We start from the raw sequence: 25152 nt of genomic DNA, 5'->3' as shown, positions 1-25152 counted from the left end.
AAATTTGATTGATATAATGAAATTGGATTTTATTTTCACTTACCTTCTCCCTCCCCACCTCCAGACCCTCTCCCCCCCCGCCCCCCCCACCCCACGCCGTGAACCCCCCGGTCCCGGTGTGGGGTCGCAGGCGGGGAACCGGTCCGGGGCCACCGGGGGAGCCTCGTCCGGAGCCCCCGACCCCAATCCAAGCATCTCCCCCCCCCCCAGCCCGGCCTCGTCCTCTTCTTGGAAGTTAGAGGGAAAAGCGAGATCTAAGCAGCCCTTCTAAAAATGCATTAACTGTTTCCAAAATCTACATCGCCGCTTAATTAAATATGTTATCCTGTTTATAGGATCTGTGGCTAATTATTTAGAGTCGTTTAATCTACGCGATTTGCACGTTAATTAAACAGCACCGGGCTGCATTGTGAGGACTCGGAGGGCAGGCAGCGCCTGCTAGGGGCTGCCCGTAGCCCTGCAGCCCTGGTCCCCCCCCCGGGAGCCTTGGTTTTGGGGGGGTTGGAGGGTGAGTTTCCCCTGGGCAGCGGTGAAAACCGCCGGGGGGGGCATCACCAGCGGCTCCCCCGGCCTGAACAGCCCTCGGGGCGAGCGGCCGGTTCATTTATTCCAAGATCAAAAGATGCTGGGATGCGGGCGGAGAGGACCGAGGAGGGGGGGACACAGACAACGTGCAGGCTGGGGGCACCCGCTGGGGTGGGGGGGGATCAACTGGGATGGAGGAGAAAGGGAGGGGACCCGCAGGGATCGCCCCCCCCCATCCCCATCCTCATCCCCATCCTCATCCTCTCTCACTGCCCAGTGATGGAGCCCCTTCCCTCCCAGTACTCCCCCGCTGTTTCCATCCCGTCCCCATCTGTCCCCCCTCGGAGCTCGGTGTGTTTTGGCCTTTGTGTCCCAGTCTTGCTGCCTCCCAGTTCCCATCTCCTTCTGCCCCATTAACCCCCGGCACGAGTCCCGGTGACAAAAGGGCTGCAACCTGATCCGGGCTTTATTGAATCCCTATTGTTCTCCCGGCTAATTCCCCCTTGTCCTCCCATCCCTGCCACGGGTAAGGAAGGCCCGGGGGTTCGGGGAGGGGGTGGCTGTCTCTTAATTGCTTAAAAACGAACTGCCCCACCACCGAGAAACCTGCAGCAGGTTGGGAAGGGGGGTTGCTGTTCCTCGGGAAATTAATGCCTTTAATTCCAAGTTTGTCCCTGGGAAAACGCTGCCCACCCTCGTCCTAGGCATGTCAGGAGGAATCGCAGGGCTTTTAAACAGGGGATTAAGGAAAGTGGTCACTTTTGACTCAGTAGGAAAAATCCCTCCATGACGGTAATGAAAGCCTAGATGATATAAGTATCTTCTGGTTCACAATAGCAATTAATATGGTAATATTCTACTATTAAAGATGCTAACATTAAGATGGAACTCGTACGCGGTTAAAACATTTAATAGAGGGGAAAATGCATTCCTCGAGCATCAGGTAACAAAGTCAAACGGAGAAGGGGGGAGTGAAAGTCTCTTAAAATAACAAAGGCCTCTATATCATTTGGAAAGGCTTTTAATACTCCCTTCCTCCTCAAGAAAAACTTGAGGCGCTTTGAGAAGCGGGTATTAGCGAGTGCTGGAGGAGGGAGCTTGTGCTGGGTGGGGAGAGCTGTCCTGGTGGGAGCCCAGCCCTGTTTCGAGACCAAACGCCATGGGGGGGCCACCTGCATCTGCAGTGACCCACTGGTGGCCCACGAGGAGCCTGTGCTGGGACAAAGGTATGGAAGCATCACGATATCCCAGAAACATGGTGGGTGGAAGGAGCATCTGGAGGGCTCTGGTCAAACATCTGGTCCAGGCAAGGGCAGGTTCAGATCAGTCCCGGCTGCTCATGGCCTCCTGCAGCGGAGCTGAGCATCCCCCGGGGATGCAGGTCGCAGGACCTCTCTGAGCTCTGTCCTGGCGCTGCATCATGCTCATCCTGGTTTGTTTTCCCAAATGTTGTGAGTTGCTTGCACCACTTAGGTCTACCCACGCACCCCCTGGTTTGCCTGGGGGTGCCTAGTCCCATGCAAACACCCCAAATCATGGCCATATCATGGGGCACGACAAAGTCTTCGGTTTGTGCTGGAGAAGGAGGAAGGGTTAAGACCTGCTCACTGCTACCCTGTGAATCCACTTGGTATGATTAATTTGCCAAGCAGAGGATAGACGGAGTTATGCAAAAATACTCTCTTAGCAGAGTTTTTCAAGTATCAAACTATTTGGGAGGAAATTAGAAAGTACTTATTTAAACTACAGTCCACGCTTTTATTATTGTAAAAGCCTTTTTCTTTTTTTTTACTGCTTTGTTTTCAATTAAAAACAGTCAGGATTTAGGTTTTTGCTTTTCGCTAGAATAAAAGTAATTTGCAAAGATAATAGTATTGTGGGAATGGAAGAACCTTTCAGCTGATCACTGGAAGAAGCAAATATTTACCAGCTGGCTCTGATGATGAATTGGAGACTGATGTGGAGAGCATGGTCTTCGTCCTGCCTACAGCTCTGCTGACTTCATCAAATCAGACCATCTTCTTTTTACAGTTATTTTTTCTCTAAAATGTAGCATTCCTGGGGAAAAAAAAATTGTCTTCTGAAGCTTGCATGTTTGCATAGTTTATTTAAATGAAATTCTGCCTGCGTGATCCCAAGGATTCATGTAGGTCATTGAAGCTCCAGTCTGACCAGCTAGCTCAGGTTCCCTGCTTCAGGCTTCCCCCTTCCTTGTCTCCTCTTGCAGAAAAGTTGTACGCACAAAGCCATTCCCAGGGTAAACCCTCCGCTAAGTTCACAGCTGAATCAAAGCCACGCATCTCAGGGAGATGTGAGTTGTTACCCTTTCACCAAAACTGGAGAAGATGGAAAGGAAAATGGACGGAGAACAGGTCAATTAGGGGCCAATGCCAGCAGAAACATTATTGCCCCACGCTACCCCGTGTTGGAGGTTACAACCCTGTGTGTGTGCTGCTGAGGATACTCCATAACGTACACTGAACGGATCAAGTCAGATTACCAAAAGCTTCATGTTTAACTTCAGCTCATTCTGATGAAGCCGAGTAGGGAGCAACCACACAAGCCAAGAGCAGGCAGGTCTGCAGGGACAGTGACCCCGGGCAGCGAGGGTGAGCGTGGGCATGCAACCTCTTCAACTGGGTGATGCATGTTGGTAGCAGCCCCTTGACTTGTCTCTTTATTGCCTTTCCCACAACCTTGTCTCAAAAAAAATTTCCTCGTCACATGCTCAAAATTGGCTGTGTTGCAAATCTCAATGCAGTGATGACATGGCACAGAGCAGTGGATCAAATCAGAAGAATACTAACGACCGAGAAAAAACTGGTAACGAACCCCACTGTTTAATTCTCTTTCTTTTCCTTCACTGTCTGTTGTTATTTTGACAGCAGTTAAAGTTGAAGACATCAAGGAAAACGGGGACCCTCCAAACAGCTGCAGCCAGCGTGATGGGAGCCGGGAGGTAGCCTGCCCCTGTGACTGTTCCCGGCTCTGCTGCTGGAGGTTTACGTGGGTAAAGGTGACCCTCTGGGCCATCTCCCACCCTTGTCACCTCGTCGAGTCCATGCACAACGTCTCCTGGTGGAGCCCATCTCACCACGCACAGAGGGGCTCAGCCCTCCAGGCGAGGGGGCTTCGTCAGCGAGCGCAGTGGATGAAACTGGAATGCAGATAAAAAAGTAGGAATAGGAGAAGAAAGCTACTGAAATTGAGCAGTGGATGACACTGTGAGAGGAAGAAAAAGCCTCAAACTTTAAAGGCGGTATTAAAACAGGGCATGCAGAAAGTGAAGTCAATTAGGCAAAAGAATCGTTTGCGGACGGAGGTCGCCGGGCCGAATTCCTAAAAGGATTCATGAATCGACTAAAAATACCCTTGGGATAGTTTGAGTACGGACTGAGTTACTGAAGGGCAATGCCCCAGATGACCCAGGAGGCCCTTTCCAATCCTACAGTATAAACAATGACGCTATTAACATTTGTACTAAGTACCTGCTCGGGCTCCTCGTCTGCCACCGCAGCACTTCGGCTCCCACCCGGAGCAGGAGCGGAGGCTGCGAGATGTGCTCTGCTCCTTACCTTAGCCCGGAAAGCATCCTCTAGGTACCAAGCAATTGCTCTGGTTTCTTATCCCTAAACCCACCCCTGTAGTCAGGGAATTATGGAAAACCCTCCTGACAATGATAGGAGCAGTGAGAGGCCAAAAAGATCAGCAGAAAAGCCTGATGGAAACCCTGCAGCGCTTAAAAGAACAACAACGGGAAGGCTGGAGAAAATCACCAGCAAGCGGAGAGACCCAGGGCACAGAGACCTTAATGGCCAAGTAATGCTGAGGAGGCACTTGCAGGGCACGGGGGGACGGGGACAGTCTGGGGAATTTGCAGGCATGTATTAGAATTGTAGAAACAAAGGCAACTACATCCGAGGGGACCGAAAAAAAGTCAGACGGAGTTTAGATACCACATTAGGAAATGCAGCAGGATCGTGGGACCCACCAAGATGCTCCAGGTGACCTTTGCCACTGGGATGTGCCGTCCCACTGGGGAGGAGTTATCAATGTACAGACCCCACGCGGACCAGGGACCAGGGATTGTGTGTTGTGTTGACTGTAGCAGGGGAAAAGCCATTTTGTTATTAACTATTTCTCTTTCCTTTAACATCCCTGATGACTAGACCTGACTGAAACACCACCCCATAGTGTCACCACTGGGCACTGTCCTGGGAGATGGCAGAGCACTGTTGCACTTTGTGGGTTTAATATGAAGGCAGCCCTGCAGCCCTAAATCTCTAACTTGTAATTCAGGTACTGAGGATAAAAATGAAAACAAGGTTAGATAAAAACATTCACTATCAAAACTTAATTATGCACTCACAGGCTGGGGCTCATTATTCATCCTCCAACCTGGAAACAAATTAGTCTAATGAAGCCATGAGTTAAAATGGAGAAAGGATATAAAGGCCGGAGAATATCTGCATCTGTGCTTGAGTGTCAAAACCAGCCCTGAGCTCTGGGTACTACATTTGTCACCAGAATCAGGTGCTTCCTACCCGTGGTGGTGTGTCCAGGACCTGGGTTTTGCTAAGAGTGGGTTACAGTTGCTCGAAAGTGGGAATCTGAAGCCGTTAGAGACCGGTGAGATGTGGGGGTTCAGTGCAGGCATGGGAGCTCATCAAAACCAGAGGTGGTCAGAGGCAACGGGTCTAAAGAAACCCAAACGCCAGCATCAGCTGCCACTGAGTCAACCCAACTTGAGAGACACATTTAGCTCTGGCACAAGCTCCCCAGTGACAGCCAGCCCAGCCCTACGGAGAGTTTGGCTCCAGTGACCTCTAGTAAATGTGGAACCAAATCCCAGGGGCTGGGAAGAAAAGAAACTGATAACTAACTCTAGTGGGATGGCGGCTCTCTGTGGGTTTATTGCGCAAGTGTTTAAGAAGCTGAAGACTATAATTAAACTGCCCGGGAATGTATAATCACAGCAAGGAAGGCCTTTTGCCCTGCTCCTTCCCTGCAGAATTTGGGGACAAATGAAATTACATCATAGGAAAGGGACTTGATAGGCACTTAATCCCGCGCTCTCTGCCGCACTGCCCAGCACCCCTCGGTTTTGGACTGGTTGCTTTCACCGCCTATAAAAGTCACCCGTAAACTATAACTCCTGGCACAAGTGGGAGAAGCCTGTGTTTAGGGATAGTTAGGGGCTTATCTGCAGCATGCCACGGCAAGTCTGGTGATATATAGCCCAGGTCTGAGCTCTGCAGCAGAACGCAAAAGGTTCAAGCGACCTAGTAAAGACTGTGCCAGTACCAGAGAACAAGTCCCCGTAGGCCCCCGGCTGAGCCATTCTCACTGCTTTATTCTCTCGCTCCCATCCTAATGTGCTTAACTATAAATGACCCCTTTATTTTTTATATCTCCATTTCATTTTTCCCCTTCTTCCAAGGAAGCAGTAAAACAGAGAAGCCGAGAAGCAGAGCTCTTATTGTAAAGTGAGTGCTGACACAGAGCAATTCTGGGGACCTTGCAGCTCATGTTGAACATTTTTATCATCACAAGGAGGCTCTGGGCTTCTTCTCTGAGATCCAAGCCCCAATCCTGCTCCCAGGTTCCCAGAAGAAGCCTATTGGGATCACGCAGGCAGAGATGAGTTGTGTCTGGTCCAGGGGCCCTGACATTCACTTGGGTGAGCTTGGCACTATTTTATTTCCAGTTTTGCTGGGTGTTTTATTCTGGGCTGTCCTGGGGTTCGTCACAAGGATGGCACACTGCGGGTGAAGACAACCTGGCTGAGCAGAGCCCCCCAAACACAGCCCTGCTGTTGTGCTCTTTGTCTCCGATATGCAGAAGATGCTTAGCCACCCTGGGCAGAAGGACAACAGCTTGCTGTTTATTAGTATAATTTTTAAAGGTGCCTCATTGTATTTATTTGCTGTGTGGTAAAACATTTATTATTTATATTTAATTTTCCCAGATTCAAAGGGGTATCACTAGTGGCTGAGTGTCTGCAGATTCAGTGCGGCTCCTTCACACGCTTATTTATGTAACCTTGGCCTTCCCCGAGGGGCTCCCGTTTCACTCTGTGCCATCGGCCTCTTAATTGGCCTCACAGATCACGCCTTCTCCTTCGGCTCACCCAGGTCCCCGCAACTCGTAATTTCTAAGATATTAAATGTGGCTGAAACAAAAGAGTTCAGTGAATTAAAGCCAGGAAGTTTCCTATCCCTCCTAAGCCTTCCCTTTCAACTCCCTCTCCAGGGCGATGGCCAGACTGGGGTCATCACAGTTGGTCTGGAGGGCTCAGAGAAGGACCAGGCTGTGTCCTGGGCAGGAGATGGACATGCCAGCAACATCCCCGGCTGTCAGCGTGCCTGGCTTTGCACCCACCCACGTCTTCTTGATAAGAGTGTTTGGCACTAATTAGACTCCAAGCAGCTGATTAACCTGCAGGGATGTATGGAAGCTGTTTTCGCCGTAAGACACTACAAGAGAGGCAAGACTTTTTCCTTGGGACCATTTTGCACAGCCAGTGTAGCCCCCTTGGAAGGACAGTGGGCGATGGGATGGGGGAGAGCCATCCTCTGCCTCTGAGCCACCCCAAAGCCACCTCTCCCCACTCCCTAGTACTGTAGCTCTCACCCAGCTAATGGTTTGGGTACCAAGCTTGTAGGCGCAAGCACTCTGGGGTCTAAAAATGCAATTTTCAGAGCCGGGGAGACCAGGAACTCCCATTGACATTTCCCAAGAAGCAACACCATGTTGAGGAGATGGCTTTGGATATTCCTTTTGCGGTACATCCTCCTGCCAATGAACCCCAAGCACCTTAGGGATGCATCTGACCCAAAGATGTTGCATTTCACTTCCAGCCACCAGCCATGGTGCTTCATGAACAAATCATCCAGGGGTTTCATCCAAACACAGACCAGAAAATGCACTTAGAGCTGTTAAACTTTATTTTGGACAATACAGATCCTGTATCAAGGAGTTCCACATGTCAGTGATAAGGCGAAGACATCTGGAGACCTCAACCACGTGAGGTTTTCACTGGGGTAACTAAATCTCCAGGTGAAGGGCGTTGATATCCCTGGTACATTTTTACTCAGTTGCCAGCTGCTTGGGTTTAAAAAGAAACTTCAGTCCCATAGGTAGAGCTATTTCAACATTAATGGTTTTATACCTTCTCCTTAAATATATCACAGGTTACACTTGGAGATAGAGTTTGAGAGTAAACATTGTTATGCTGGAGCTGTCATCTGTGAGTAATCACAGACCTAATTGAAGCTGGCCAGCCTATTAAATAAACATTCAGCGTAAACGAGGGAGCAAAGAAATACCCTTTAATTTGGTAATAGTTGAAATGATGGAAACCAGTACCTGAGTCAGGGACCAGGGTGATGGGGTTGGAGTAGCAGGAGAGCCAGGGGGAGGTTTCTCCCGAGCAGCTTACAGCAGTGTGCTGCAAAGCAGCAAGAACTAGAAAGCATCAGCAACCAGCTTTTGGAGAGGGAGCTTCCCTGGGGCAGGGTGCTGGCCATGGCAGGCCTGGATTTTGGGGTAAGGAGACTGCAGTCTCAAGGAGTGTGGCTTTATCGCATGCGGGGAAACATGATTTCCCACCACCTACTGTTAATAACTGGGCTAACGCTCGCAAAATAGCCTAACAGAAATCATCCTCCCAGCATCAAATACTGCCTAATCACCCCACTGAAATGGGCAACGATACAATCTTGCAGTGTTTCTTGTGTTCCTTGGGGAACCACCTAATCCTCCTTGTTGTCTGCCAGTTTTTCCTTGTCCTTGGGAATTTCACGTATAGAAAAGGCTATAGCTTTTGAGAGCGAGGCACTCGCCGTTGGCGGCTCTCACAGCTTGCTGCAGTGCCGCGGGTGGCACCGAGGCACACGGGCATCCGAGGCTGTGCTCTGGGGCACGTAACGCAGAATAGGCAAATTTTCACCCCGGCGGGTCTCGCAGCCTCCTGCCCCTCCTCGCCCTCTCGCCAGATGTTGCACGGCTGTGTGCGAGCGGCGCTGCCTCTTTGGGAGGTGCTGAGAAGAGGGTGATGCACCGAAGTGACATGCTCAATTTCCCTCAAAGATGGTGCAGCCACAATAACGTTTTTCCTGCTGATGGCGTCCATGTGTCTCTCCCTTTTCACTGGAGCTCTGTTACACACCGGGACGTGGTATGAGCGTATGTGCACCTTCTGTTCCCTGAGCCATCCCTGCCTTTCTGGGGAGGATGAGGTGCCTGGCCTTCCGTGGTTAGTTTAAGAAAAACACTCTCCCAGTGATCAGTGCCTGTATGAAGTAGATGTATGGTTTCAATTCTGTCCTTGAGCCATGGATCATTTAATGTTGTCAACACATATACATCCTTCTCAAACATCCCACTGAGAATTTCTGGGGACTGTAGACAGCTTAAAGCTAGCGTTACAGCAGCAGCTTCATATTTGCTTTCAGATCCACGTGCATTTTTTAATACTAAAGCTTGCATAATTGCTGCTGAATTTCTAAGCAACTTCTTCAAAGGGGCAGAGGCACATTAGCAGTAGGAGTACTGGTGGTGGAGCAGGAACAAGGCCTGTTGTTGGCTTATGGTTTCCCAGCAGCTGCTCAGAGATGGTGTTTGAGGAGCCCGAAAGAAGGGCTGGCTTGGAACCTCCCAGCTCGGTCTGTGTTTGAGCACGTTTTCTTCCTCACCGTTGGGGTGGCTGGGCTGTGCTTGCCAAACAGCCGGCAATGCTGGGTGCCTGTATTAAAAGCATTTTAGCACTGCATGTATCTTGCCAGGGAAGCTTACGCTGACATCCTGCTTTGAAAAGTGGAATAGGGCACTGCCAGCAGTTTTTTTTTTTTCTTTTTTTCTTGTGAGGTCTGGATATGCCCAGAAGTGGCATCAAGCTCTGGTTGGGATGTCCATCCCCACAGGGGTCAGTCCCTCCTGGGTGAAGGGCAGTGACCACCCCAGGGAGCGGGTCACCCTCCTCTTTGTTAGCTGCCAGCTGCTCTCTTGGGTGCCAGGGGAAGAGATTGATGTAAAGTGGTGATGTCCGCTGCCTGGAGCATGAGAACAGGAGGCTGTGGGTTTGCTGCAGAACCTGCACCAGCTGATCGCTGCTGAGAGGTACGGATGAAGCTGGGCACCCAAAGGCTTCTTCTGCCTTTGGAAATGTAGAAGGGCTGTGGGTGATGATGGCTCCCTGGCTGCACTGCCAGCAGCAGGGCTCGGGGCTGCAGGGCTCTGCTGCAGGCATGGGAGACAGCTCCTTCCTTCCTCTGAGGAAGGGCATTTCTGGGGGTGACACCAACCCAAGGTGTCCCCCTGTACTGAGGGGTCTGTCCCTTCTCCATCCCCCTGGCTGCCACAGGGCCCTGCGCAGCGCCGCATCAAAGGCACCTGGTCAGCCAAACTCCATTTTCTGTGTCTATGTATTTATTATATTGGAGCCCAGGGTAATTACTTTACAACTCTGAACATTAAATATCATTTGTCTTATTCCAGTAGGTCCAAATCTTTATGAATTTTATCTGACGCTTGCTCCCTTCAATTATCTGCCATCAGAAAAAGTTTACCATTGCTGCAAAAATATCAATTTGCCAGAGGTTGCAATACATTTACTCTCCACCTCTGTAATTTACAAACTTACATTCTATGATTAGAAAGAAAAATGGCTAATAGGAGAAATATTCATGCAAAATCGATACTGAATAAGATGCTGCCACCTTTTGGCTTAACCTAATTCTACATCTGGGGCCAAATCCATCCCTGGTGTAACTGCTTTGCTGGGAGACGAGCTACAGCTGCCCTGGGGCTGGCTGTGAGGGATGGAGTGGGATGGGGAGATGAAGCATGATTTGGGGGGCTCACCCCATGGCTGCGAATGGAGTATGGGAAGTTGATGCTGTGGGGTTTGCAGGCTCTAGTAAGAGGAAATTTTCCATAGCTGTGCTTCTGTAACAGAAGTTTCCTTCTTGCACATCCAGAGCCGAAGCGGAGGTTTCCGGCAGGTTTTCTCTCCCTCCAGCCATCCAGGAGGCTGTTCTTGGAGCTGTGTCATGGGTACAGGGACCAGCGCTGGGCTGTGGGCTTGTGTCCGTGCTGATGTGCTGGGAAAGAAGGTCTGGGATCTGGTGAGACTCAGCACATGGCTGAAGGCATCTAACCAAGCTTTGAACTGGTTAGACAGTTCATCTAAGCTTGTAGGCAACCTCCAACCCATCCTTCTGCAGTATGGTTAGACAGTATACAACACAGTGGGACTTGCAACACTGTCAGTCTTGGTAGCTATTGAATGTACTTATTCTTCAATTACATGTCACTGCAATGGGCCGTGGAGCCCAAATACTGCTGTGCTTTCAAAAGAAAACAAAAAAGCGTTTAATTTTTGTAGCAAAGATACTCCAAATTGCTAAGTGCTACAGCAGAGCAATTGCAATGCTGCTCTGTCTCCTTGCCCAATGACACAGGGGTTTTTCAGCTGAATACTAGCAAGCACGTGATTAAAAGCTCTTAGGATTCTGCGGTTGTGGGATTTCCAGCAGAACTTGCTATTTCTCTCATATCTTGCCCCTTTGTTTCCCCGAGTCCAGGGCAGAGTCTGAATTCGGTAATTGCCACCTGGATTTGCTTTGCTGTCTTCCCAAGGAACTTGTTTGAATAAATTGAATTGGCAAATGTATTGTTCAGCTGCAAAGCATTGTGTCAGGAATAATGTAGGTATTACCAGTCTCTCTATTACAGCACTGAGCGCACTGCCAGGGACAGTGAACCAATGCAGGAGAGCTCCCTTTGAGCAGCTCCCTCCGTTTCCTCTTCAGAAAGAAGTGCACGTTTTTTTGGCTGGTTGCTCCATGCTCTAAAGCAAGAGCAGAAGGAGCTACTTGGAGCTTCCTTGGCATGTTCAGAAACTCTCCTCTGTTGGGGAATTTTCTGCTAATAGGTTTCTATGGCTTGTACTTTTGTTTCCTTCACTAGGCAAGACTTGGGTGCAGCAGTCACCTTGTTTTCCGTGGAGCATCTCAGCAGTCCGTCCCACTGTCGCCAAAGTTAGATCTGTGTCAGTAGAGCTCAGAGCAGTGTGGTGGGGACAGGCAGGTCCTGGGGCTGTACCCCCCCGAGCAGAACAGGGCATTAAGCTGCAGGGCTTTGCTGAAGGACCCCAAGGACTGGGTTAGGCTGTGGAAGCTCAGCAATCAGGAGCTCAGGAGCCTAATCAAGGCACTAAGCAGGTGCTGGGCAAGTTCTTTGGGATGGGGACTGTAACCCACTGCATTTCTTTTCCGCGCTGGTGCTCCCAAGATGGAGGTGAGCTGAATGTGCCAAGGCATGAAGTTTAAAGTTCCTCAGGGCCATAGGCTCACCTGAATCCTCCCTACCTTGACATGATGAAGCTCTACAGGAGAAACAAGCTCTCCTGCATGCAGGTCCCTGGAAGGTGGGGGCACAGCCAGTGCATGCCAGCAGGTCAGCACACGCCAGCCGGGCGCAACCACCACTGTGACACTGATGTCTCTCCCAGTGCCAACAAACAACTGGGACAGCTGGGACAGGAGTCCAGGACCCCCCTGAGGAGAGCTGTAACCAGTGGGAGATGGCACCGCGGCTCTGCAAACCTCGTGCCCTTGGCTGTGGGGTGACCAGATTTCTGCAGGAGATGCAGAGGGCTCTCCCAGGTGAGCGGTCCTGCTGGGAGGGAGGATGCTCCATGGGACAAGGCAGTGGCACCACCACCTCCCTCAGCTGGGTCTGACAGAAGGGAGGGCTGCCCAGTTATTAAAAACAAAAAGCTCAGTGGGGGGATTTAAAGGAGGCCTGCCAGGTGAGCAGGGTCCTGCAGAAGCTGCCTGGCCGCAGAGGTGACCCTGCCGTGCGGGTTAGCAGGGACATGGTGCCACCTCGTGGCACGCAGCTCCGAGTGTCACACGTCCTTGTCCATGTGGGATGGACATCTTTCCAAAAGGGACCATCACCCTGCGGGTGCTCCACCACCTCCCAGGGCTGCCTGGGGCCTCCAAGGACATGGCTGCCCAGTGGGCTGCTGGTAAAGGCCACCAGTAAGTGGGTGGTTGGGACCGACGGGTGAGGGACTACTCTTTGGAAAACAAGGGAAATAGCTAAAACTGTTGTCCTACTCCCTAAACTGAGTAGCGGCTGCAAAGCAGGGTATGACCCAAACTCATGCTGTCCGGCTCAGAGCCATCGCTTTCGGAGATGATTTCTTTAGGGCCATCTGCCTGCTGTGGGATCCGTGCATTAAGGGAGGCTTCTCCTCTGCTCAGCTATTCCTGCTCCGGATCTATCCTTTTCCTTCTGGATCCCAAGCTCTACCAGGACTCCCCTGACCTCTCTCCCCTGCTAACCTGCAAGAGACCGGCTCATCCGCACCCAAAACGGGTTTGGTCCCCTTCTGTACCTACAGCATAAACCAAACCCCACTTATGAGGGTTCGGGTTTATTTCTTAGTGCTACAAAACGGGAAAGAAGGATGGCTCCATTTATCTACATAAAAAAAGGAAAAATAAAGACAATGCTGAGGTTTGGCACTGCTGTTAATTCATCATCATCAGTTGAAGTACTTAAGGATAGAGTCTCAGTTTTCAGTGAAATGCTTTAATTTGAAACCAGCAATGCAATGAATAAGGTGGATTTGGGGTCTAACTTCCCTTGCTGATTGATGGCATCGTGGTAGTGCCTAGGAAATCTTGGTCTCGGTAGTCGTGGACTGTGTCCTGTTGTGCCGTTTGCAGTACGGACTCAACAAAAAGACCATTGTTATTCCAGGGGAGTCTGTCACGGAGACCCCTAATCTGTTTTCTGCTAGGTATTGGCAGCTGACATTGCAAGACATTAGTGTTTGATTTGTGACCAGAAATCACCTGATAAGGGATTTATTTTTTCACTATTATTAGAAAGGCTGTTGCAATGTTTCCCACCCTTTGAGATAGATAGCCTTTTCAGAGCTACATGCCCTATGTACCTGTCATGCTGCCAGCTTGGTTGCCGTCTGTGCTCTTTCCTTCTGGACTGGGACATTCCCAAACAGCAAAGCAAATGGCTTGAGTCTGCTGATTTTTTGTTCCTCCTATAGAGTACACAGTGATACTGAAGAAGGAAAAGCCTCTTCTTTCTAAAAGAATGCTCCTTTTAGAGCATCCTGTCTGGATGCTCTAAAAGGGGGTTGGAGATGTAGAGGGTATCAGAAGCAGTGGGATATCTGGTGGGTTTTACCTCTAAAACACCAGTTCTGAGGTTTGCCCTGCAGGGCCAAGAGCTGGGGATTAGAAGCACTTGGTCTCTAATTCAAGTTCAGTCTACAAAGCAAAGCTTTTTTTTAGTATAACCCAAGGAGAGAATTTAACATTCTCATACAGGTATATATATTACCAAAAATTAACCATCAGAGGAGGCCCTTTCCAGTTTACTTCATCATTTAGGAAGGGGGTTTAAAACAAGAGACTCTTCTATTGAAGAAATGGTGGTATAACGGTATCTGTGTAAATCTGGCAGCATAACAGTGGCTGCGCCGACGAGCCCTTAGGCACTTAGCAAGGATTTGCTAAGGAGCCTAAGGGCTGATACACATTTGAAACTCAGTGGGATTTAGGTGCCTAAATGCATTAGGCTGCTTGGAAAATCCCGGCCTTTGAAGTTAAAGTAGGCATTAACAAAAAATGGCTAAAAAAAATTCAAAAAAATAAAAGTCAGGCTAACACCGCCATGAAGCCAATGGGTGCTCTGAGTTTTGCACCTGAAACAAGACCACCAAAGGCAACTGAGAGGCTCTACCAGTGTGAGGGTTCAGAAGAGCTCCACCTCTGATGTCTCCCACCCCATCAAGAATTGCAGGATGGCCCCTCCGAACCACTTCCACATCTGATGGGTGTCTGCTTGTGTGGGAATGATCCAGGGCATTTGGCTGGGGACATTCACCTTGTGAGAGTGTATGAGGAAAACAGTAAAAATGCCTTTTTTCTGGTTGAGAAGAATCTTAAGACATTAAAAGTTGAAGGACTCATCTTCATTATTTCTCTTTAAGGTTACTTATGAATTGAGAATGGCTCTGCTCATATTTCTCTTTTATTTCCTATCTCCCCAGGCTAAAGTGTTGTCTATTTATCTTACAGATTAGGTTACTTTTTATGGGGTTCCTGCTATTATATTTCACCTCTAACTTTGTTAGTTTGTGTTTGATATTAAATTATGTTGAATAAAATGGGCAGCTCAAGGACATTTTTCAGCTCCATCCTGAAATGAGGTTCCTAATCCTGTTTCTGGGTCTGCCCCTGTAGCCCAGCCCACAGGGACAGGATCGGGTATGTAAGAAGTGCAGCAAAGGAGCCTTTGTATCAACTACGGGCTTTGCAGGGTGAAGCTGCAGGAGAATCATGCCTGTAAAACCAGTCGGTTCATGCACAGTGATTTTGGACGCATCTCTTTAGAAATGGGTTCTAATAATATTGACATCATCACAAGATAAGATCCAGGACTAGTTAAATCACAGCCTTGCAACTCAGTGCTCCTTTGGGGATTAGAAGAAGTCGCTGAGCTGTCACTCTAAAGCTGATCATGGGCTCGTTTAACTATGTCATCCCATAAGACAGCCCTTTCAATTATGTCAACCTGTCTGCTCTCCCTAGACTCTAATTTTAGAGCAGCAGTAGCTAATATTCTTGGAAAACTGATCCGCCTCCACAGATCTCTCCTCTCTGTCTGCTGCTGTTAACGGAGTATCCTGTGGGGAGATCGGACTGCTTTACTTCCCCTCCTGTAATAAACCTAATAAAAATAGGTACCATTAGGTTCCTTTGTGTGTGGTCTCTTTAAGACACTTATCTGAGCTATGTAATGGAGATGTCACGTCTCCTCCACAGAGGGATCTGGCAGCACTACAGGGTCATTGCAATAAAAATAAAATTCAGTTTTAAGAGCCCGGTACAAAATTATGAGCCGAAAAGCAGGACGATGGGATTGGAGTTCAGAGACCTGGAAGAGGCAAATGTGAGCTGGAGTCACCCGAATGTTAATGCTGCAGCGGTGGCTCCGCAGCTGGAGCAGAAAGCAGGATGCTCCCAGCTGGTGCAGGAGGACTTTGGGCAATGGGGTGGCCCTGGGGGCCCCGGGGACAGGGGACTCGTCCATGTCTTCTGGATGGTGCTGGGAGTAGTTTGGGGCACACAAGGCAGGGAGAAGGTGGATAGACCCAGCTGTCTCGGCCACGGGCATCTCTGTGCTGTGCTGCCCATCATAACACACCTTGGTGGGAAGGGGACAGACCCTGCCCCAAGAGATAGGATGGACCCAGCCACATCCCTGGCTCCCCATCCATGCCGTGTCCATAGCTGGCAGCGATGCGGGACAGTCGTCCCCCTGCCATCCCACGAATGACCCTCTGCCCTCGCAGGCTGGCAGCACAGGAGGAAACGAAGCCACGCTTCAGTTGTCCCGTTTGGGTCTTCCATTGTGTCAGCCATGGCATTGAAAAGCAGCAAGGACTTTTTCCAGCCACGCAATTAGAGCTGCCATGACAGAGGGGACAGGGAAGGCCTTTGAAGCCCTTCTCTATCTCTTCTGGGCAGCATGACAGTCCCTTCAGCTGGGTCAAGACTCCCTTGGCCATTGCTCCTCCATGCTTGGCCTCCGCCAGGCTGGACTGGCCATACTGGAGGACAGTGGTGTGCAAGTCTGAGGCTGTCAGAAGATTTTCTGTTTTCTGCAGAGCAATTCTGGCCTTCTCCAAAATAATGACTCTTGGGGGCCTTGTTTGAAGGAGCAAACATCCGTGAAGCTGAGGAAGGCTGTGATCCTCTTCAGAGGTGTTTTATTCCCCCTTTAGGATGCAGTGTGCATCCTAAGGCAGACCATGCTGGTGAGGTGGGGTGGATGGTGGCGTTTAACCCGCTGCAGAGCCACCAAGAGGCAATCCAGGTCCCATGGGAGAGGAAGGGAAGGACAAAGAGCAGAACCACATGACAAAGGAAAAAACAATAGCCTTCCTCTCCTAAAAAACTAGAAAAGGAGTAAAAGGGATGGAAGGGAAAAGAGGAGGCAGCGAGACCATGCAGAGACAAGGGAGGGAGGTGACACCCATCCATCCCACCACTCTGGTGGCAGACGCCAGGCCTTCCCTTTGCAGATCGGGTTATAGAAAACCAACACACCGCAGGCTGCCAAGGAATGGTACCTCCCCCAGACTCCAGCAAGTTAGTTACACGTAGCTTTCCTTTCATAAATCCATGTTGGCTGCCTCTAATCAAATTCTGCTTCTCAAGCAATTTCCCTTGCTAATTCCTCCCGAATCAGTTCTAACCCACCTATCCCCCTTGTTGCTAAGCTAGCCAGCCTCTAATCACTGCTGCACTGTGTGATCCTTTCCCGAGTAATAGGGGGTTCGGCACTTTCCTCCGGTTCTCAGCAGCCTAACCTGTCAGGAGCAACCTTCTAAAAATATCACTAAAGAACTCGGCTAATTTCTAATCCTCGTTTCTATTAAGATGGCTGCCTGTACTATGTGGGTTTCCAGACTTGGGATTTACAGTCTTCCTTAAGAGCGTCTAATCTGCGCAGAGCCACTTCTGTTGTTATCCAAACGCAAACTCCTCCTTTCCCCACCATAAAACATGATCCCTTTGGCAGCAGCTCTCCAGTCTGCAGGGCAGCATCAGCCAGCCAGCGAAGACATCAGCTTCTCCCCCTCTGCCTAGCTCACCCCGCTGCTTTTTGGCAAGCCTTCCAAGGGAGATCACTGAGGTTCCACTCCTCTTGGGTGCTGGGTAGGTGCTTTGTATGAAAAAAAATCAGCCTGCGAGCCAAGCAGGGCATGTGATTTTCTTTGCACTTCCCAAGTTCTTGAGTGTTGTGTAAATAGTATAACAGACCTGATGTACAGATGCATAATGGAGCAAAGTCTTGAAGTACCTTGTATAACTGGGCTTTCCATTACTGTTTGTATTTGGGTATTTTTTGCTGTTTCCTCCTTCTTTTTAACACTCCCCTGTCCCCAACTGTCAAAACCAAACAGGTCAGAAGAACAAGGAAAGTGGGGGAGAGTGCCACGCTCTGGCTGCCCCTGCACTGCCCTGGCAGATACCAGGTAGCTGGCTCAGCTCTGTCAAGGGAAATCCTTTTAATCACATGCCATTGGCCAAAGGAACCTGGTGGAAGATGCTGCATGACTGTACTGTCAAGTACCAGGCATCTCTGTGTGCTAAAAGGAGCACTGACTGCTAAAGCTCTCCCTGGGCTTGAGACCACCAGGGTCTGCATCAAACGTGACTCAAGAGGCAGGTTCTGCTGGCAGGGAGAAGGGCAGCCGCAGCCCAAGGATGGGACCATCAGCAGATGAACAGTACGACGTCTGATGGAAACATCTACCACCGCTGCAGAATGCTCTTCTAGGACACAGCTGGACCATGATGGCTCTAACATATATTCAGAGCAGCATCAGCCTGGTTCCTTCAGCTGCTGGCGATACAGACATGGTGAGAAGAAACCATGTAAAACAAAGGACAACACTGCTTTGAAGGCAGATGGCCAGGGAAACTTTTACACTAGAAACTTGAAGCTGTCCTTCTTTCCTGAGAGCAGTGGGGTTGTGGGACAGCCTTCTGATGGGAATAAACTGGTTTTAACATTGGGTTTGGTTTGCTTATGAAGGGCATTACACAAAGTAGTTATATTTTAACAGAGACTTGAATTGCATGACCCAGACGGTCTCTTCTCATATCAGTCTCCAAAGTCCATGTGTCTATAGCCATGCCAGGCAGAGGGGCAGGACTCGGTCTGCTTGACACAGCACTGCTTTTCACACTGCTCCCAGACCTGAGCTGGTATCTCCTTGTGGGGCTATGTCACACCCCCAGGGTGGGTTCTGGGTGCTCCCAGCATAGACGTGGCACGGCCGTCTGAGAAGACCCCATGCGGCAAGCCCCGCAGCGGAGGAGATGAAATCAGAGTTTGCCCTTTGCAAACCAAAGACCTGTGGCAGAGTGCAATGCTCTGTCATCGCAGTTGATCTTTGGAGGAAGGGCTTTAAATGAGGATCTTTGGTAATTTTATGGGTCCAGGAGGGAAAGTTAATATGCGTGGAAGGCCTGGGAAGAGTGTCTGGCTGATGACGTGGTATCATTTAATCCAGCAGGATTGTGCTGTTGGGAAGACCATAACACCAGTGTGGCTGGCTGTAAGCTGCCACGCACAGCAGGAGTCATGCGAACACCATGTGACCGGGTGATGTGGGAGACGGATGAGTGGTACATACCATTCCCAGGGTTTGACAGCACGAATTGGCCTTCGCAGTTAGTCACCACATGCCTTCCTAAAGCTCCTCTTCAATCTCATAGCTCTACTCTGCATCTGAGTCATGCACTACAGGAGAAAGTCAAGTGTTTCTCTTGGGGAGAGCAGAGACAGAACAACATTTTGTCTTTTCTCAATCCTGTAACAAATGTCATTAAATCAATAGTCCTCACCTCCTCTGTGCGAAGCCAGTATTGTTACACACATTCAAAGATCAACATTTCTAAACTACACCTTGATCTCGAGGTGCCTTGCTAAAGTGAGATAAGCATTTAAAAACAAGAGACCAACTGGGAAACTTTTTATTCGGTTGACTTGTGCGAACCCACAGCTGCAGCTGAGGCTTGTCCACCCAAACCGGTTAGCACAGACCACTCAAACCAGTTGTGGTCTGCTGAGGCTTGTCCACCCAAACCCGTCAGCACATGCTGAAGTCCTGCAGTGGGGCCCTGAGTGTCAGCCTGCTGTGACGAGGACACCCTCTCTCACCCAGCTCTCTGGATTTGTTTTAAAGTTTGGAAGTAACATGGGTGAAACACCGCGATCCAGAGGGATGGCGTAGCAGCCTAAGCCCTGATGAAAAAATGGAATGAAAATGGAAGAGGCAAAGGGCTGAGACACTCCCGTGTCCTCAGGAGCAAACCAGTCCGACGTGGGCTTTTCAGGGGCACTCCCCGCCGCGTCCTTATGTGAGACACGTGTCCCACGCCTGTACAACAGGGCGTTCACAGCAGCGGGACTGCTTGTGTCCCATGGAGGTGATTCCCTGGGGAAGCGGGAGAGGCCTTCGTCTTCATCATCACCCCCTCTCTCACCCCCACTGTGAACTCATCTCCAGGCCCTTCCCCACGCCCTGTTGCCTTCCATTCCTGTTCCCCCATCCCCATTCCCATTCCCATCCCCATTCCCATTCCCATTCCCGTCCCCATCCCGCTCTCCCGCCCTTCCTCCCAGATCTGCCCCGTCACGGCCCCGCCCCCGGCGCATGACTCAGCCCGCCCCCCCCCCCCGGGCCGCCGATTGGCCGCCCGCCTAGAACGCGCAGCAGCCGGCGACGGAGGGCGGGGGGCGCCATTGGCTGGGCCCGCCGTGACGTCATCCGCGGTGGCCGGGGCGGGCTCGGGAGCGTGACTCAGCACGTGGGCGCGGGCCGGGGCCGCGGGCGGCGCATAAAGGCGTCGTCGTCGTCACCGTCGCCGTGTCCTCGGGGCGAGGGTCGGCATGGAGCTCCCGGGGCTGGGCGAGCACTGCTCGGAGCGCGCCTGCAAGCAGCTGGGTGAGGAGCGGCCTCGGGGCGCGGTGGAGGGCTCCTGCGCTGCCCCAAGGGAGCCGTGACCGGCGACCGGCTCTCCTTGGCGGGGGGGGGGGGCTGGCTTCTCCCGACCCCGGGCAGCAGCCGTGCGGGTGGCATGCGGAAGGGATGGGTGGTTTGTGTACTGGGGGGGTCCAAATCCTGTACCCCGAGTCTGTACAGCGTGCTGTGGTTAGTAGCAGGCACCAGTGCTGCTTCTGTAGTCCCTCCCCACGTAGGTCTAGTAAAAGAGTAATAGTTGAGCCCGGTGTGTTTTGGTTTCGTGCGTTGTTAAACTGCTTTTTAAATGATTTAAATGCTTTTTAAAGAATAAAAAGACTTCCGAGTCTGGGCTTTGGATTTGTACTCAACTCCTAGCTCTTGGCTGGTGCCTCACTAAAGCGCCTGCACTCAAGCTGCCGGGGTATTTATGGCTTGTGTTAGTCTAACGCTGTGGATAAAAAGAGGGAAAACTTATCACTCTGAGTTTTTTTGGTTTTAACGTTTGTGAAAAATGATGTACTTTCTCTAGAGGTAGTTGGATTATGACTAGGCAAAAATTACTTGCTTTAGAATTTATTTGTAGTCTTTTGTGAGTACTCTTACAGCTCTTAGCTCTGCTCTGTGAGAATCTGTTATTTCTTTTTTTTATTATTCTCCCAGACTTCCTTCCTCTGAAATGCGATGCGTGTGGGGAAGTCTTCTGTAAAGATCACATCCGTTATGATGACCACAAGTGTAGCTCTGCCTACAAGAAAGTAAGTTCCTATATGTGAGTCAGTAATTCACAGTGCAGAATTGCTAAGTCATGGGTAAAGGCAGCTCTGAAACTTCACCTGTGGTTTCAATAGAAACAGATGGGAGAACCACAAGATGTAAGTTAATGATACAGCTGAATTTCAAATATATAGAAACATAACATTTCAGAGGTCAGGACTGCTAGATTCTAGTTTCTTTCACTTAGACCACATCTTCCCAGAGAGGAGTGCTTTATATTTTAAGTAATATATTGTGGCCTAAAACTTTCTGCTGTCCCAGTCCTTTAAGTTGAAGGGCAGCAAACGTGAACCTACAGAAGAAATAAATAGAATAAGTTGGGCCTAACTTTGATCTCTGGGCTTTGAAGTGTTCAAAGGCTGTAATTCCTGAAAGCCTAGAAGCATAGTTAACGTCAGCTTACCAAATATGTTGCTACAAATTGATTTGGCAAAGCATGTCTGAGTCCTATTTGGATAATGATTTGCAGTTACCTTTGTGAAGTATATATTTAAAAACACTAGTAAATGAGTAGAACATAAACCACTTGAGAATACACTGCTATCACACTTGGGTAAGAGAAGGAGAAGGACAGAAAAACAATTGAGTTAGACTTCTAATTGGTGTTGTATGTTCTTAGAACGTGCAGGTTCCAGTGTGTCCACTCTGTAATGTGCCTATCCCAGTACAGAAGGGGGAAATACCAGATATTGTGGTTGGAGCCCACATGGATCAGGACTGCAAATACAATCCAGCACAGCAGAAGCAGAGGGTAAGGAAACGGCTGCTGAAGTCTAAACTGCCTGCCTACTGCTTGTGAAGTTAGGTCTCCTGATGACAGAATGTGTAGAAGCTTGCTCTGTTTCATCTTAATTCTAAGGGCACTTGAGCATTTGTGCTTCAGCTTTGTCATTACTTGGGAAGCTGATCACAGAAAGCAAGCATTGCCAACTTCATATCCTCTGTTATTTAGATCTTCACAAACAAGTGCTTAAAGCCAGGCTGCAAAAGGAAAGAGATGATGAAGGTAGTTTGTGAACAGTGCGGTGGCAACTTCTGCATAAAACATCGGCATCCTCTGGATCATGACTGTAAAGGGAGCAGCCACCCCACCTCCAAGGCAGGGTAAGATCTATCTGTGATACTTTGAGCTCAAGCTGCAATTTCAGAGCTAGTATTGGGGGTTGGTGGGGAGCTCAGACAAATAGGGAATTGTGTAAACTACTGGTCATGTCAATAAAATAGCCAATATTTCCTCTTTGTGTCTCGGGCTTAATTTCTGAAGGTCTGTGAGCCAAGATAAAAGCTTGTTAAATGCTTTCCTAAAATTCTTTCAAGCTTACCTGTGTCAGCCTCACCTAATTAAGAATTGGCACTGGCCAACTCAAGTACCCTTTGGGGTCTGGATCTAAATACTAGAATCCTGAAGTTCTGCCCAGTGCCTTGAAGTAACCAAGAACAATCAATACCCTGCCAAGCCAAGTTTAAATGCAGTTTTAATAAAAATCTGTCTCTTGCAGGCAGATGTACCTTCATTGTTCTGTACAATAGGATTGTGAGACTTGTGTGGCAGATGCAGATAATTAAACCGGATGGAAGAGTGAAACTACTGGCAGTATGCATAAGAGGTACTGAGCCTGGTTGTATTTCTTTGTAGATATGCAGCCCTGATGAGAGCCTCTCAAACTGCCTTCAAGTCAACGGGAGCAATTGGAGTGCCATCTAATGGGAGTCTTCAGCACAACAGGTATAAGCTGCAGAAGGAGAAAAGACAAACATTGTTTAAAAATAGTCTTGTGTCAACACAGTGTAGGAGTGCCACTGTCATACCTAACTGCTCTAGAGTTTGTAGTTGACCTTTAATTGGTGTTGGGAATGCTGCAGAGGGGTTCTGACAGCACAAGTAAATCTTTACTTCTCCGTACTGTAGTGATTAAAATAGCTATATAGACACAAGCATTAGGACATCAAGTTGTTGTAACAGCAGGTTGGTCTCCCACCTGCTCAGTGTGAGTCTTGGCCAAGTTCTGGAAAAATGGTGTGTCCTCAGAATGCTGAGGAAAGCATAGCAAGCATCTAAATTAACATAAATGGCCCAAGGCCTTCCCTGCTATGTTGTATCTACTTGTGACTGAAAGTTTTAGTTGTGTAACTCTTACAGTGCATTCTTATGTCTTTCAGATGCAGATAGTAGAGGCTCTTCACATCTGGATCAAACCTTTTGTCTACTTTAAAGTTAATCTTGTCTATACCTTGTTAAAATTTTCTATGCAATTAACTTATTTTTGTATCATAATGTTGTATGCATTCAATAAACTGTCACCCTTTTGAAGCCAACTTTATCTGTTCCTGTACTTGGAATAAAACTTCTAATACTTTGAAAAATACTTGGTGGAGGAAACTAGGGCATGGAGGTAGGAAGAGTAAAATTACTATGAAACACAGCTGGCTTTGCTTAGGTCGTGCGAAGTCTGAACTATGAGTCTCCTAAGATGAAAGTCTGAAATACAAGCTACTGTTACATGTCTCAATCCTGTTGGAAGTGAGCTGGCACACAGTGCAGCATTCTGCTTGACAAACAACATACATCAACATGAATTGAGTTTTATATAAGCTGCCTCTTGGTTTCTGAATGTCATTGGAAGTACTTGATTTATAAAGCCATACCTTTTTTTTCTAGGCCCTTCCTAAGCAATTCACTGAAGGCTAGTGCTCACAGAGGCATGCACAGTATAATTCTTCATAATTTATTGCCCCTTACATTGAAACCTGGATTTGCATGGTTATTTTTTGCAGTTGGGAGGAGGGGAAAAGGAAGCCAGAGAAAGTAGCATCAACTGTTTGTGTCTCATGTAATGAGAATGAGGCCAAAATAGAGCATTGTCTAGGGAGGTTGTTCTTGCTGTCTTCCTCAAAAGCGTAAACAAGTGAAGACATAACAGATATGCTCCATCTATTATCCTGATCAGCTATCTTGGCTCTTTAAAACTGCATGAATATCCAGCTGCTTAGCTTGAGGCTTGAAATACTGTAGGATGATGAAATGGAAATGTGCTGTTAATGAACAATGCTAATTCCCCAGCTGGGATCTAAGTAGGCCTCTCATCCAGCTAATTGTGAGAAAAATGCCAAGGCTTACTGATGATGTCAGGGGGTCAAGACCTCAATTTCATGTGTCATTGGAGCTGTTCCTCTGCACACTGGGGCTGGTGGGCTGGAGTGTTGGCTTAGGACTAACTGAAGGGTAATTGCAGTCCCTTGAATCACCTGCAGCTATGAGTGCCCAATGCTGTTCTGCTGAGGTGGGAGGATGAGCAGTTTGCATAGAAGAGAATGTTGTGTTCCTTGACCTGGGAAAAATAATCTTTGATAATACTGTAGGATATGTGAGCATAAGTGCAGGTAATGCCTATGCTTTATATAACCTTGAGGTGTACTGCAGTTGTGCAGACTGTTGTGTGCCTCTTGTTTCTCTTTGAAGAGGTAGAGTACAAATGCTGCCTAAAGGCGAAATGTGGATTTATGGTCCTTCACAGGGATAGCATGTAAACAATTGCTATATTGAGATGCAGGCTCTTCATCAGAAAGGGCAGAGAGAATGTGATTTCTGGCCAATGCGGAACAAAATACCCATGCTATCCCATATTCATGTTTGGCCCAATGTGATTTCTTCTCATCCAGGAGAAGTTCTGGGGGAAGATCAAAGCTATATGGAAGGCTGTAGTTGGCCAAACTGAATATGTAATGTAGGTATGAGTTACTGCTGCTGATTCCATATAGTCTAACCTTATGCAATCGTGATCAAAATTGTGATTTGACAGTATCTGTAATACTGTGTTTAACCACAGGATGTCACAATAGGATATGTAATAAAACAATCATTATTTTAGGAAGTCTAAACATTGGAAAAACATGCTTTCCCTATCCACATTGAAAGAAAAGCTTAAATTACAACTCTAATTTTAGATGCCACCACCTACTGATTATCCTGCGTGCTCTAACGCCATAACTCAGCCCTAGCACATTGCTACAGTACTAGGACTTTTATAATCTTTCTGTATAATACATAACCGGCCACATGTCCCCGAATGATGCTGTGCGCCCCACTGGTGGTCTGGGAAGGGTTTTCCAGTGGAGAGCAACAGCAAGTGCTGACTGGCGTGAGGACACGGACCAGAGCCGAGAGGCTCTGCCCAGCCCAGCAGGGATGGGTGGGCGACGGGATTGGCACCCCACAGTGTGGGGAGGAGGTGGAAGGAGAGCGATGGCAGAAGGTGTGACCCTGCTTT

At 48.9% G+C, this 25152-nt stretch overlaps 1 protein-coding gene across 4 annotated transcripts in view; it reads left to right on the top strand.

Annotated features, from left to right (window-relative positions):
- Positions 1 to 23200, top strand: part of ZFAND2A (zinc finger AN1-type containing 2A) — a 173185-nt gene extending 149985 nt beyond the window's left edge. Inside the window, exons 2-7 of one of the 4 annotated variants that reach the window (XM_069810232.1) lie at positions 20035 to 20092; positions 20771 to 20865; positions 21504 to 21635; positions 21837 to 21988; positions 22521 to 22610; positions 23045 to 23200. In XM_069810232.1, the coding sequence (XP_069666333.1) occupies positions 20038 to 20092; positions 20771 to 20865; positions 21504 to 21635; positions 21837 to 21988; positions 22521 to 22610; positions 23045 to 23054 (534 nt within the window). In that variant the 5' untranslated portion in view covers positions 20035 to 20037 and the 3' untranslated portion in view covers positions 23055 to 23200. Of the gene's footprint in view, positions 1 to 20034; positions 20093 to 20770; positions 20866 to 21503; positions 21636 to 21836; positions 21993 to 22383; positions 22988 to 23044 lie in introns of those variants that run through there. The other 3 variants (XM_069810231.1, XM_069810233.1, XM_069810235.1) reach the window with 3 other exon arrangements.
- The last annotated feature ends 1952 nt before the right edge of the window (positions 23201 to 25152 follow it).

This window comes from Haliaeetus albicilla, chromosome 22 (genome assembly GCF_947461875.1).
Source record: "Haliaeetus albicilla chromosome 22, bHalAlb1.1, whole genome shotgun sequence".
Taxonomy (NCBI): domain Eukaryota; kingdom Metazoa; phylum Chordata; class Aves; order Accipitriformes; family Accipitridae; genus Haliaeetus; species Haliaeetus albicilla.
Note: the sequence above shows the minus strand (reverse complement) of the source record. Positions and strands in the feature narration are given on the sequence as shown.